This window comes from Myotis yumanensis, unplaced genomic scaffold (assembly GCF_028538775.1).
Source record: "Myotis yumanensis isolate MYYU_CA2020_CCGP unplaced genomic scaffold, mMyoYum1.0.hap1 SCAF_14, whole genome shotgun sequence".
Classification (NCBI taxonomy): domain Eukaryota; kingdom Metazoa; phylum Chordata; class Mammalia; order Chiroptera; family Vespertilionidae; genus Myotis; species Myotis yumanensis.
In genome coordinates, this window is record NW_027223765.1 from 58,129,448 (window position 1) to 58,144,301 (window position 14,854).

Below are 14,854 nucleotides of genomic sequence, written 5' to 3' on the forward strand. Positions count from 1 at the left end.
GTAATACTGGTTGAGTGGTGATAAACTCCTTTAGCGTTTCCTTTTCTGGGAAACTCTTTATTTTCCCTTTCATTCTAAATGATAGCCTTGCTGAGTGAACAATTTTGGTTGTAGGTCCTTACTTTTCATCACTTTGAATATTTCATGTCAATCTCTTCTGACCTGAAAAGTTTCTCTTGAGAAATCAGCTAACTGTCTTATGGGAACTTTTTGTAGACACCTAACTGCTTTTCACTTTCTATTTTTTAAAATATATTTTTATTGATTTCAGAGAGGAACAGAGAGGGAGAGAGAGATAGAAACATCAACGATGAGAGAGAATCATGGGTCGGCCACTTCCTACACACCCCACATGGATTGAGCCTGCAATCTGGGCATGCACCCCGTCCTGGAATTGAACTGACTTCCTAGTTCATAGGTCAATGCTCAACCACTGAGCCATGACAGACAGGCTTTCTCTTTCTATTTTTTTAAATATTTTTTTTTATTTTTTATTTTTTTAATATCTTATTATTTTTTTTATTAAATCTTTATTGTTCAGATTATTACATTTGTTCCTCTTTTTTCCCCCAATAACTCCCCTCCTTCCAGCTCCCACCCCACCCTCCACCCTCACTCCCCACCCACTGTGTTCATCCATAGGTGCATGATTTTTGTTCAGTCACTTCCCGCATCCCCTACACCCCTTTTCCCCCCAAGAATAGTCATTCTATTCCCTTTCTATGTCCCTGATTCTATTATAATCACCAGTTCATTCTGTACATCAGGTTATTTATTCACTTGATTCTTAGATTCATTTGTTGATAGATGCATGTTTGTTGTTCATAATTTGTATCTTTACCTTTTTCTTCTTCTTCCTCTTCTTAAAGGATACCTTTCAGCATTTCATATAATACTGGTTTGGCGGTGATGAACTCCTTTAGCTTTTCCTTATCTGTGAAGCTCTTTATCTGACCTTCAATTCTGAATGATAGCTTTGCTGGATAAAGTAATCTTGGTTGTAGGTTCTTGGTATTCAGCACTTTGAATATTTCTTGCCATTCCCTTCTGGCCTGCAAAGTTTCTGTTGAGAAATCAGCTGACAGTCGTATGGGTATTCCCTTGTAGGTAATTGAGCCTCTTTCTCTTGCTGCTTTTAAGATTTTCTCTTTGTCTTTTGCTCTTGGCATCTTAATGATGATGTGTCTTGGTGTGGTCCTCTTTGGATTCCTTTTGTTTGGGGTTCTCTGCGCTTCTTGGACCTGTAAGTCCATTTCTTTCTCCAGATGGGGGAAGTTTTCTGCCATTATTTCTTGAAATAGGTTTTCAATATCTTGCTGTCTCTCATCTTCTGGCACTCCAATAATTCTGATATTAGACCGCTTAAAGCTGTCCCAGAGGCTCCTTACACTATCTTCACACTTTCGGATTCTTTTTTCATTTTGCTTTTCCAATTGGGTGTTTTTTGTGGAATCTTTGGTTTGATTATTGTGCTCCTCTGGTCTGCTATTGGGTATAATATTCTTTATTTCAGTCCGTGTATGCTTACTTTCTAATTTCTTTATCGTAGCATCGAGGGTCTCATTAGTTTTCGTGAGGCTCTGCACAAATTTATGGCAAGCCCTCAAAATTGCGATTCTTAGCTCCATATCCTCCATTTCTGTCATTTTTTTTGTCTCCGCATCTTTTATGCTTTCTTGGTGCACCCCTTTGTGGTCTCGGTGCACAGTCTTGTTCTAGCCAAGCCTTAATTGTTGTAGTTAACACTAGAGGGATTTGACCTCCAGGCCGACTGGCTATAGGAATCAGCTGTATGGAAAACGTCTGCCTTCTGGGGAGGCGCTAATCCAGCCTTTGCCTGAGGCGATCGGCAAATGGCTGTGCGCAGGGCCTGGGCGGGGCGGAATCAACAGGGCGGGCGGAGGGAGCAGTTATGGCCTCGCTCAGTCCCGTTCCCAGAGGCTCTGCTTCTCAGAACCCCGGCAGCCGCTGCAAACCTCAGAGAGAAAGCTGCCCTCAGGTTCCAACTGATGCCGGATAATCCCGCTTCTCCCGTTTGAGTCTGGGTCCCTAGAGACTCGCCCGGATCCGGAGCCCAGAGTCTGAGACTCACTCCCGACAGAAAACGACAACTGCGCCCTCAGCCACCAGCCCGCTTTGCGCGCGCACCTCGGTACCTTTGTATTTTCCACACTGCGCCGCCTCTGAGCCTCGATTTGCTGTTCTCTTTCCTTCTAGTTGTAGAGTCTCTCTTCAGCCAGCCTTCCTGTGGTTCTGGGTGATGTCCGTTCCGTCTTTTAGTTGTATTTTTGAAATGGTTGTTTGCGGCAGCGGTCTCCGGTGTTTACCTACGCCGCCATCTTGGTCTCCTCTCTTTAAATATATTTTTTATTGATTAAGATATTACATATGTGTCCTTATCACCACGTTACCCCTACCCCCCCCCCCCCCCCGCTCATGCCCTCACCCCCCCGTTGTCCGTGTCCATTGGTTAGGCCTATATGCTTGAATATAAGTCCTTTGGTTGATCTTTCCCCCTTACCCTCATCCTCCCCTACCTTCCCTCCAAGGCCCGACAGTCCAATCAATGCCTCTCCGTCTCTGAATCAGTCCTTGTTCAACAGTTTATGTTGTTCATTATATTCCACAAATGAGTGAGATCATGTGGTATTTATCCTTCTCTGACTGGCTTATTTCACTTAGCATAATGCTCTCCAGTTCCATCCATGCTGTGGCAAATGGTAAGAGTCCCTTTTTCTTTTTCCTCTTCTTAAAGAATACCTTTCTGCATTTCATATAATGCTGGTTTGGTGGTGATGAACTCCTTTAGCTTTTTCTTATCTGTGAAGCTCTTTATCTGACCTTCAATTCTGAATGATAGCGTTTCTGGGTAGACTAATCTTGGTTGTAGGTTCTTGCTATTCATCACTTTGCATATTTCTTGCCACTCCCTTCTGGCCTGCAAGGTTTCTGTTGAGAAATCAGCTGACAGTCTATGGGTACTCCCTTGTAGGTAATTGAGTCTCTTTCTCTTGCTGTTTTTAAGATTCTCTCTTTGTCTTTTGCTCTTGGCATTTTAATTATGATGTGTCTTGGTGTGGTCCTCTTTGGATTCCTTTTGTTTGGGGTTCTCTGCGCTTCCTGGACTTGGAAGTCTATTTCTTTCACCAGGTAGGGGAAGTTTTCTGTCATTATTTCTTCAAATAGGTTTTCAATATCTTGCCCTCTCTCTCTTCTGGCACCCCTATAATTCGGATGTTGGTACGCTTGAAGTTGTCCCAGGGGCTCCTTACACTATCTTCATATTTTTGGATTCTTTTTGCTTTTTGCTTTTTCGGTTGGGTATTTTTTGTTTCTTCATATTTCAAATCTTTGACTTGATTCTTGTGATCCTCTTGTCTGCTGTTGGATCTCTGTATATTATTCTTTATTTCAGTCAGTGTATGCTTAATTTCTAGTTGGTCCTTTTTCATAACTTCGAGGGTCTCACTAAATTTATCGGCGGTTTCCAGAAAATTCTTGAAAAACCTTATAAACGTGGTTTTGAACTCTATATCCAGTAGTTTGCTTTCCTCCATTTCTGTCATTTGTGACCTGTTTTTTTGTCTCCACATTTTTTATGCTTCCCTGTGTTGGTAGAGTGGCTTTGTGTGCTAGGTGTCCTATAGGGCCCAGTGGTTCAGCCTCCCCAATTACCTGAGGTGGACACTCTTGGTGCACCCCCTTGTGGGCTTTGTGCACCGTCTTGTTGTAGTTAAGCCTTGATTGTTGTAGGTATCACTGGGAGGAATTGACCTCCAGGACAATTGGCTGTGAGAATCAGCTGTGTCTGCAGTGGGAGAACTTCCGTGCTGAAGACACCCTTCTGGGGCAAGACTTGCTTCAGTGGGGCTTTGGTGCTCACTGAGTCTGCCCCCTGAGTGTGTCCCTTATGGATCTGAGGAGTTGTAATCTGGATGGTCCCAATCTGACCACTGGGTACACTGGCTCTTGCATCTCTAAGGAGGTGCTAATTTAGCCTCTGCCTGAGGTTACCCAGCAGGAGCTACGAAGAGATCTGCAGATTCCCCTTCCTTTTTTGGGGTTTGGAGGTGCCCAGGTGAGGCCCAGCTGTGAAGCAATGCAAGCTGCTGTGGGGCCTTGGGCCTTCTCTTGGAAGTTCTGGGTCTGTCTGGCCCAGCTGCAATTTGTTAGGTAATTTTCAGGTTGCAAAGGGCCAGGGCATTCATATGCAAAAGCCTCTGCCGCAGCCTGGGTGGGGCGGGGTCTCAAGGAATCAAAAGGGCGGAGCAAACAGCTATGGCTGATCTTCAGTCCTGCCCTAAGGGAAAGCCGCCCTCAAGTTCCGAGTTCTGCCTGCTGCCAGACAGTCCAGTTTCTACCGTATGAGTCCTGGGTCCCCAGAGACTTGCCAGATCTGGAGTTCAGAGCAGTTGGGAGCTTGTGACTCCCGATTCAAAAAGACAGCCGAGTCCTCAGGTGCCCGCCCCTTTCCGAGTGCGGGCTCGAGCCTCTGTACCTCTGCACTTTACTTCTGCAGCTCCTCTGAGTCTCAGTGTGCTTTTCTCTTTCCTTCTAGTTGTAGAATTTCCACTCAGCCAGCCTTCCTGTAGTTCTGGATGATGTCCGTTTTGTCTTTTCGTTGTATTTTTGAAGTTGTTGTGGGAGGCAGCAATTTCCGGTGTTTACCTATGCCGCCATCTTGGTTTCTCCTCTCTTTCTATTTTTAAGTTTATCTCTGTATCTTTAACTTTTGGCATTTTGATTATGATGTGTTTTGGCGTGGGTTCATCTTGTTTGGGACTCTGCCCTTCCTGGTCTTATATGTCTATTTCTTTCACCAGGTTAAGGAAGTTTTCAGTCATTATTCAAAAAGTTTTCCAATCCTTTGCTCTCTCTTTAGACCTTCTGGTTCTCTTATGATGTGGATGTTCTTATGCTTGATGTTGTCCCAGAGGCCTCTTTTTTTTTTTTTTCCAAAATATATATATATTATTGATTTCAGAGAAATATATATATATTATTGATTTCAGAGAGAAGAAGGGAGAGGGAGAGATAGAAACATCAATGATGAGAGAGAATCATTGATAGGCTGCCTCCTGCATGCCCCCTACTGGGGATTGAGCCTGCAACATGGGCATGTGCCCTTTCCCGAAACTGAACCCTTCAGCCTGGAGGTCGACACTCTATCCACTGAACCAAACTGGCTAGGCCCCAGAGGTCTCTTAAACAATCCTAATTTCTTCATTCTTTTTTATTTTTACTGTTTTGATTAGGTGTTTTCTGCTGTCCTGTATTTCAGGTTGTTGACTCAGTCCTCTTTTTCATCTAATATGCTGTTGATACAAGTTTTCACTGAGTTCATGTAGCCTTTCTCTAAATTAATTGAGCATCCATATAACCAGTGTTTTGAACTCTGTATCCAGTAGAGTGCTTGGCTCCATTTCCTTTAGTTCTTTTCCTGGAATATTGTCCTATTCTTCCTTTGGGACATGTTTCTTTGTCTCCTCACTTTGCCTGACTCCTTGTGTCTGTTTCTATGTACTAAGTAGATCTGCTATGCCTTCCAGTCTTGATAGAATGTACCCTGTGGGGCCCAGTAGGACAGTCTCCCTTTTCACCAGATCTGGGTGCTCCAAGGATGTCCCTTGTGTGTGCTGTGTGTGCCTCTTATTGTAGTTGAGCCTTGAATGCTGTCGGCACCTCAGGGTGGGGGATGTTGACCCTCAGGCTGACTGGCTGAGAGCTGGCCATGACTATGGTGGGTGGGTTGCTGTGTAATTGCTGAGCCCACAGTGCAAGAGTCACTTAGCAGGGTGCTCTGGTGCCAGCTGTGTCCCCCATGGGGTGTGTCATTGTGAAGCTGGTTGAGTGGGGCTCTTGTTGGTCTGAAGCCTGCCCCTGGGTGGGAGGTGCCTGGGAGAGGGGATGCTGTGAAACAAGGCAGTGCCACCAGTGCCACATTTGGGGTCCTTTGGTGGGCACTACGATGTGTGCTGAGACCAGCCACCACTTGTGCTGAGCTATGGCTGCTTCGTTGAAGCTATGTTCCAAGCCCATACTATCTACAGTTTATGGGAGTAACAATGCAAGGAGATACTGTTGCCACTTCTTCCAGGCTTGGGGTCACTTAGCAAGAGGTACAGGGTACATGGAGGCCAGCTGCTGCTTCTTTCAGGTTTGTGGACCTTTAAGAGAGTTTAGGAAATACTGAGCATGAGTCTAAGAAGGCTACTCTGTGGAAAAGCTGCTGGAAGTGGCAGGGACCAGGCATGCACATTGGGTGGGGAAAGGCCTCAGAGAATCACAGGCAAAGGGTGTAAAATGGATAAAACTGAGTGATGGGAAATGCATGAAATCTGATGGAAGGTTTGGCAACTACCTGTGCCTGCTGACTAGGTTGGGGGAGAGCTCAACAAACACACATGACGCTTGCCAGCACTTCTGTCCCCGGAGAGAGCTGCCCTCACCCTCACCCCTCCTTCCCTCAACCTGAAGTCAGTCAGTTCAATTCCTCCCTGTACTAGTAAGTCTCTGATGCTTTTTAAGCTGCCATCTCTGCAAACTTAGAGCAAATAAGATTGTGAGCGACCAAGTCCAAGCTCAGACCCCTAAGGAGGAATGTCTGGGACTCCAGCAGCCCTCCATCCCACTCATTGCAAGGCTGCCTGGTTTTCACAGCCGGAAGTTATGCAGACTCCTCCTCCTGGCAGTGGTGCCCTAGACTGGGGAACCTGGTGTGGGACTGGGTCCCTCGCTCCTCAGGGGAACCTTCATAGTCCAGCTATCCCTCCAGGTTCAAGGGTGTGGGCCTTGCCAGTTCCATGTCTCCACCCCTCCTACCAGTCTCCTCACGGCTCCTCCTCCTCCTCCTCCTCCTCCTCTTCCACCTTTTCTCTAGCATGGACACATGTGTATGTTTGTGTTTCTTTTCCTTATGGTTATTTTATAACTTAGTTGTAATTTGGATGTGGTCATGGAAGGAGGTGAGCCCAGTGTTAACCTACTCTGCCATTTTGACTGGAAGCTTTCAATATTTTTTCTTTATCTTTGATTTTCTTCAGTTTGATATGATATGTCTAGGCATAGTTTCTTTTGTTTGTTTTTACATTTATCCTGCTTGGTGTTCTCTGAATTGGATCTATGGTTTTGTTTATGACATTAATTTGGAAAATTCTCAGTCATTATTGTCTCAAATATTTCTTCTGGTGTTTTTTTTTTTCTCTCTCTTTTTTCTCCTTCTGGTATTCCCAGTGCATGTATGTTATATCTTTTATAATTGTTCCAAGTTTTTTGGATATTCTGGTTGTTGTTGCTTTTCTCTTTTTCAGTTTTGGAAGTTTCTATTAACGTATTCTCGAGTCCAGAGAGTCTTTCCTCCACCATGTCCAGTCTACTAATGGGCCATCCAAATCATGTTTTATTTGTTTCAGAATGGACAGCTGATTTATGACTTAGGCACCACCAATTCACTGGGGGGAGTTAGTCTTTTCAACAAATGGGTCAATCAACTATCCATATAGAAAAATATAAACCCTGACCTTCACTTTATCCTTACACATGAAAATGATCTATGATGGGTGGTAGGTATACATGTGAGAACTAAAACCAGATAGTGTGCTAGCTAATACATTTATTTGTCTGTTTATTTACTTATTTTTTAATTCTCACCCAAGGATATTTTTTCATTGAGTTTTAGAGAGAGTGGAAGAGAGGGAAAGACAGAGAGAAATATCTAAGTGACAGAAACACAATGATTGGTTGCCTCCTGCATGAGCTTCGACCAGGGCTGTGCTCAACAGCTGTGAGCCTGGCTTGTGGCTGAGTGGGGTTCCCCCTGTGGGAGCGCACTGACCACCAAGGGGCAGCTCCTGAGTCGAGCATCTGCCCCCTGGTGGTCAGTGCGCATCATAATGACTGGTCATTCCATCATTTGGTTGATTTGCATAATAGCCTTTTATTATATAGGGTGATAAGCTACATTCTGTTGTGCCAACTACCACAGAGCTTTTATTGGGCACCGATAGCCAGGCGCTGTCTGGTTTCTTTGAGGCATTATTTAATGTAACGCTACACAGCACTGCATGGAGAGCAGCGCCAGCACCCCCATTTGCATGCCAGAGATTGAAACCAGGAAAACCCTGCAACTTGCTCAGCATCACCAAGTAAGTAGCAGAGTCAGATTTCAAACCCAGACTTTGAAATTAATTCTGTAAATTCTTTAGATTACATGGATCTGAATTAATTTTATCCAACAGATATCCATTGAGTGTCAGGCCTTGCACTGGGCAGACAGGAAAAAGATATCCCTGCCTGGTGGATGTATGGAGAGGTACCTTAGCGCTTGGATAGTCGGATAGGACTAAATTACAGGGGAAATGCCTGGAATAACTAGAGTCAGATGGAAGAGTGAGTGGCAGTGAGAGGGTAAGAGGACGAGTGCGTGAACCAGCAAGTACGGGTGATGGAGGCACCGGGTGAGCGGGGTGGGTGAGTGGCCAGATGGATGGCGCCTGACCCAGTGGGGGAATAAGTCAGAGGTTCCGAGGCTGCGCTACCTGCGCCCGCAGCGCCGAGGCGGGCGGCGCGGAGGGCAGCTACTCCACACAGTACGGTAGACGTGGGGGCTCCTCCTTCGGCCGTCGCGCCCGCAGCCTCCTCCCCCGTGGGCCCGCGCCCCCCAGCCCCCGCGGGCGGTGGGGGAGGCGCCAGCTGCCCGTCCCGCCGCTGCCCGGGGCGCCGCGCACCATGAGGCTCCGCTGCCGGGCGGCCACGCTGCTGCTGCTCGCGCTGTCGGCGCTGCTGCTCGCGCTGCTGGCCCTGCGCCCCGGCCCCGAGCCCCCGCCGCCCGCGCGCCCCGCGTCCGCCCCGCAGCGCCCTCCCGCGCCGGCTCCCCAGCGCCCCGCGGGCCCGGGTGCCCCCACCCGGGGGGGCCCAGGCGCCCAGAGGCACCGGCCCCCGCCTCCGCGCCCCCGAGCCGGCCGCCGCCGGGGCGCGCCGAGCCCGGAGAAGTTGGCGAGGTGAGTCGTGGCAGCTCCGAGTCCCGCCTGGGGCCGTGCCCCTCCCTCCACCCGCCCAGGCCCGGGGCGGCTGTGGCTGGAGGGCGGGTGAGGGTCCGAGAGCGCGCAGAGCTCCCCGCTGGGCCCTCACCTGCTGGCCTCGGAGAGCCGCCTTCGGGCGTCACCTGAAGGCGCAGCGAGGGAATCAGTGCCTTTTCAGAGACGTGTCCGGGGAGTGTCCCCTGTGGCCGCTGTGAACCGTCACAGGAGGCTGACCGCGCATTCTTGTAAACATGTGCCTTTGTTTAAATTTTCAAGAGCTTCACCACGAAAGGATGCTTTAATTCTCGTTTCATTGGAGACTTTTTAACAAACGTGTAAATCTGATTGAATTGTAAAAGTCAGATGTTTACCAAAGACTGGCTGCCTCTTTGAATCTCGAATCACTGTTAACAGGAAGAGGCACTGGACCTGCTTATTAAAAAGTTTTCTCCGTGGGAGGAGTGATGGCGCGGCACAGAGAGGACACAGCGGGGCTTCCCTGTCCCTCGATCTAGTTCAGGCTCCAGCCAGAGCCCCCAGGGAAACCTCTTGCTCTGCGACATCGGGTTTGATACTCTGCGCAAAGCTTCGCCTAGGAGCACTTCATCTTCGTTTTTGGGTGACTGGCCGCCCGCAGGTTAGGGTTGCCTTTACTTCCTTGGTTGTGGGGAGCTCTGTCAAGACCTCTTGTCAGGCAGCCCGGTGTTCCGAGACCCCTTAGAACCTGTAGACGTTTCTAATTGCCTTTGCCAGGTCAACATTCGCTGGGCTCCTCAATTACTTGAAACGAGTTGAGTTCTTTTTGACCATAATAACTAAAGGAGTTTTGGCACTTTTACTGTAACTAAGAGAAAAACGAAACCTCGAGAAGTAGCTGTGTCAGCTTCTTTTCTGCCTCAGTAAATGTACAGATGGTTTCTGACAAAATATTTTTTTGGGGGGGACCCCAGTGATCTACAAAATTGCTTTTAAGTATTTAAAACCACTTACAATCCCTCGTGAGTGTACATGCTCTTTATAATAAGGACTAGAGGCCCGGTGCACAAAAATTTGTGCACTGGGGGGGGGAGGGAGGGGGGTTCCCTCAGCCTGGCCTGTGCCCTCTCACAGTCTGGGACCCCTCGGGAGATAACGACCTGCTGGCTTAGGCCTGCTCCCGGGTGGCAGAGGGCACGCCCAATCCCTAGGTGCAGCCCCTGGTTGGGCTCAGAGCAGGGCCGATTGGGGAGTTGGGGTGCCGCCCCCTGTCATGCACAGAGTAGGGTGGATCGGGAGGTTGCGATGCTACCCCTAGTCATGCTCAGGGTAGAGCCGATAGAGGGGTTGGGGCACCGCCCTCTGTCACACTCAAGGCAGGGTCGATGGGGAGGTTGCAGCGCCACCCCCTGTCACGCACAGAGCAGGGCCCATCAGGGGGGTTGGGGCTCCCTACCCTGTCACGCACAGAGCAGGGTTGATCAGGGGGTTGGGGAGCTCCCCCCTGTCACACACAGAGCAGGGCCCATCAGGGGGTTGGGGAGCTCCCCCCTGTCATGTACAGAGCAGGGCTGATCAGGGGGTTGAGGAGCTCCTCTCTGTCACGCACAGAGTAGGGCCGATAGGGGAGTTGGGGCACCGCCCCCTGTCATACACAGAGCAGGGCGGATCAGGGGGTTGGGGCACCGCCCTCTATCACCCACAGAGCAGGGCCGATCAGGGGGTTGGGGCACCGCAACTGTCACACTCAGGGCAGGGCTGATGGGGAGATTATGGCTCTACCCCATCACACACAGAGCAGGGCCCGTGGGGAGGGGGGGTTGGGGCGCTGCACCCTGTCACACACAGAGCAGGGCCAATCAGGGGGTTAGGGCGCTGCACCCTGTCACACACAGAGCCGCAGGGCGATCAGGGGGTTGGGGAGCTCCCCCCTATCAGGCACTGAGCAGGGCTAATCAGGGGGTTGGGGAGCTTCCCCATATCAGGCACAGAGCAGGGCTGATCAGGGGGTTGGAGCGCCTTCCCCTGTCACGAACAGAGAAGGGCGGATAGGGAGGTTGTGGTCCCGCCCCCTGTCACACACAGAGCCGCAGGGCGATCAGGGGGTTTGTCCGCTGCCCCCGTCCCGCTGATCCCAGTGCCGGGAGGCCTCGTGGCTCCGCTGATGCCGGTGCTGGGAGGCATATTACCCTTTTACTATATAGGATAGAGGCCTGGTGCACGGGTGGGGGCCAGCTGGTTTGCCCTGAAGGGTGTCCTGGATCAGGGTGGGGGTCCCCACTGGGGTGCCTGGCCAGCCTGGATGAGGGGATGATGGCTGTTTGCATCTTATCACACCCCCTTCAGGGTGGGGGTCCCCACTGGGGTGCCTGGCCAGTCTGGGTGAGGGGCTGAGGGCCATTTTCAGGCTGGCGGGTGACTGAAGCTCCCAACCGCTCCTTTTTTTCTTTTTCTTTTTTATTCTGGGCCAGCTTTAGCTCTGAGGCTTGGCTCCAGCTCCGAGGCCTCAGCTGCTGAAAGCAGGTTTCTGGTTTGTTTGGGTTCTATAATCGAAACACTGTTTCAACTCCAGCTCTGAGATCCTGGCTGGCTGAAAGCAGGTTTCTGGGGTTTTGTTTAGCTTCTATATTTCTAACAATGTTTCAAACTGCAAGGTCAGAGGCCGGCAGCCACAGGCGGGGAACGTTGGCTTCCTCCGTCACTGAAGCAAGCAAGCCTCCTGTTAGCTTCAAGCTGCCTGGCTGCCGGCCACCATCTTGGTTGGCAGTTAATTTGTATATCGCCCTGATTAGCCAATGGGAAGGGTAGTGGAGGTACGGCTAATTACCATGTTTCTCTATTATTAGATAGGATATTTCTATTAGGAACTTAACAGTATTTTCCTACTGAGGTTTCTTATAATAGACTAGAGGCCTGATGCACGAAATTTGTGCAAGGGGCTCGGCCACCAGCGGGTGAGGTCCTCTCCTCTGGGGTAGCCGGGGGGCCTCTGCTGCCTCTGCCTCAGCCCCGCCACCACAGCTTCGTCGGAAGATCATCCGGAAGGGCGAAGTGTAATTAGTATATTACACTTTTATTATTATAGATTATATCACAGTTCAACTACAAGTTTACTATGTTTTGTAAATTGATGGACAACTTGTAAAATAATAACTGACACCATTTAACATAGCTAACCAGGCACAGTGCTAAACAGCACATAAAAACAGCCATTGCTGACACTGAGCTTAAGTGTATTGATTATGTCGTCTCTCTCACAACCCTGGGATGGTGGTTCTCAGAGTATGGCCTTTAACCAGCAGCACCAGTGTCACTTGGGGCCTTTGTAGAAATGCAGATTCTCAGGCACCTGCCTAGACCCACTGCATCAGAAGCCATGGGGTGAGGTCCGTAACCTGTGTTTGCACAAGCCCTCCGTTGTTTCTGATGCACCGCAAAGTCTGTGAGCCTCTCTGCGAAGCACACACTAATATCATTGCCGTGTTACAGATGAGGAAAGGAATGCACAGAGTTTGGTGTTTTGTCCATGATTCACAGATACTATGCGGTGGATAAGGATAAAGGCCCAGCAGCAGTCTGGGCCCAGGTGAGCGCTGACATGTTAGGCTGATGTCATACACTAGTCTTGTTTGCGTTTCATAATTTTCCTGCGATGTTTCCAGGGAAACATAGATTTTTGCAACTGTCTCATTCTTGTCTCTATCTGAACAAATTTGCTCTGGCTAGGAAGAGATCATGAACAGAATCTAGATGGATGTTTTAGGGAAGGACTATTTCCATAGGCAACAGGACCTCTGAAACCATCTTTTTTTTGAACCTATCTCTTAGATTATCATGAAAATTGTGGCCAACACTATAGGAATAAAGAACAAAATTTTAAAACTCAGGGAAGAGTGAAAAGTAAAAGAGCCACAGGAAGTTTCAAGCTCAAATGCATAAACATGAAAGTCTAGTGCCCTGGAGAAGTTGACATTTTCTGGGACTTATTAATGTTTCCTTTACTACCTAGACAGAGATGGGGATGGAAGACTCAGTAGCTGGGAAGGAAAAGGAGGAAGAATCTCAGTATAGACTCCTTTATTGCATTTGTAATCCTGCCTGGGTTAAATTTTTGTGGTTTAGGAGGAATTTTATTTTAGGCAGTAAAAAAATAGCCTCATGTTTTCAGAAAAACGAGTGCTTTAATTGCTTTACATGGCTAGAATCCAGAAGAGACGAAGGCTACGGGATCTTGTTTCACAGGCCTGGGGAGTAGCCAGCAGAAATGTGGAGTTGGTTGGGACACCATCTACCTGCTGAGCAGCCAGGCGGGCACTGCCCCCAGCTTGCTGTCCGAATAGGCCTGCCACATTGCTGGAAGCGCATCTCCTTCCACATCTTGTTTTAATTCCAGAGAAGTTTCCAGGGCCTTGTCTAGTTCGCAGGCAGACCCTGCCATTTTGTGAGTCATGTGTATGCAGTCTGTCCTGTGGTGGCCTCTCCTCTCTGTAAACATAAAGCCAAGAGGTGAGGGCTGAGCCTTTAGGTCAAGGGTGGGATCTGAAACAGACACACCCCTGGCAGCAGTTGCAGTGCACAGAAGTGAAATCTTCCTATTTTGGTTTATTGGTGATTTACACCTGGCTGTCTTCCAAAAAGAATTTGAGGTGACTTACAATAAAAAACGCATATACAACAAAGCCATTGAAATAGCTATAAAAAATGAAAAGACATAAAGAGGAGGGGAAATAAGTATGTTTGTCAGAAACGGAGGCCGTTATTGTTACAAGGGTGAAGTGTTCCGTTGAGTTCTAAGCTCCCTAGCAGTCACGTCCAAAAGGGAAGTGTCCTGGCTGCCTCACTTTCCCCGAAGGTAAGAGGACAAGTTTGTCAAGGGAGACGGTTTGTTTTCACGGAAGGGAATTTTAAAAGGGGAATCTAACTTGGGAATAAATTGTAGACTTTAGAAGCCTGTCTCTCCAGCTTGCTTCTGAAATTCTCCTTTGAGCCTACACATGGGAAAGGAAGTGAATGAGGCTGCCAGTCCCTGCCATGCAAAAGCAGCTGGCACCGGGTGTCCACGGCATTTCATTCTCATTTCCTCATCTGTCAAATGAGTGAATTGATCCAAAGTTTTCTAAAATCTCTCCCAGCTCCAACATTTGGTGATTCTGTGATGAGATCATCAAGTTTAGCTGCAAAATACCAACAGACTGTTGTTCAGCCCTTTGTGCATCTCTTGCAAAATCACTGTTTTTCATTTGTTGACTAGCCCAGGACTCACTGATTATTTGACCTGAACCCTCATCTGACCTTATTGTTTTTCTTCTGTGTTGGCCTGAATAGTGCTGTTTTATCTTAGAACATGGTTTCTAAGGGAGACCAGACCACCTCTAAGTCTGTGGCGCTGGCGCCGCTTTCTCCACAGCCTTCATCAGGCGCCTGCTGCATGTGTCTCCTGGGCCAGGCACTCGTTCTGCAATGTGGATGAGTTGCTGCCCTCCCAGAATTTTGGGGTGGGGGGAGGCTTAGGAGAGAAGACAGTTACTGCCCCAGGGAAAGGAAGCACACATCCTTGCTCATCAAGGCACCATTTCCTTGCAATTCCCTTTGATCTCTGAGATACATCTTCTCAGAGGGTTATAGCCTGAATAAAGGTCTCACTAAAGAGGGATGATATTATACTAGAGGCCCAGTGCACGAATTCGTGCACCAGTGGGATCCCTCAGCCTGGCCTGTGGGATTGGGCCGAAACTGGCTCTCCAACATCTCCCGAGGGGTCCTGGATTGTGAGAGGGCACAGGCCAGGCCACAAGGGACCCTACTGGTGCACAATCGGGGCTGGGGAAGGACTCAGGAGGTTGGCCAGCTGGGGAGAG

At 48.8% G+C, this 14,854-nt stretch overlaps 1 protein-coding gene across 1 annotated transcript in view; it reads left to right on the forward strand.

Annotated features, from left to right (window-relative positions):
- The first annotated feature begins 8,727 nt into the window (after positions 1-8,727).
- The window catches only part of GXYLT2 (glucoside xylosyltransferase 2), a 170,142-nt gene continuing 164,015 nt past the window's right edge, over positions 8,728-14,854 (forward strand). Inside the window, exon 1 of the mRNA XM_070433587.1 lies at positions 8,728-8,999. Coding sequence (XP_070289688.1) covers positions 8,728-8,999 — 272 coding nt within the window. The remainder of the gene's footprint in view (positions 9,000-14,854) is intronic.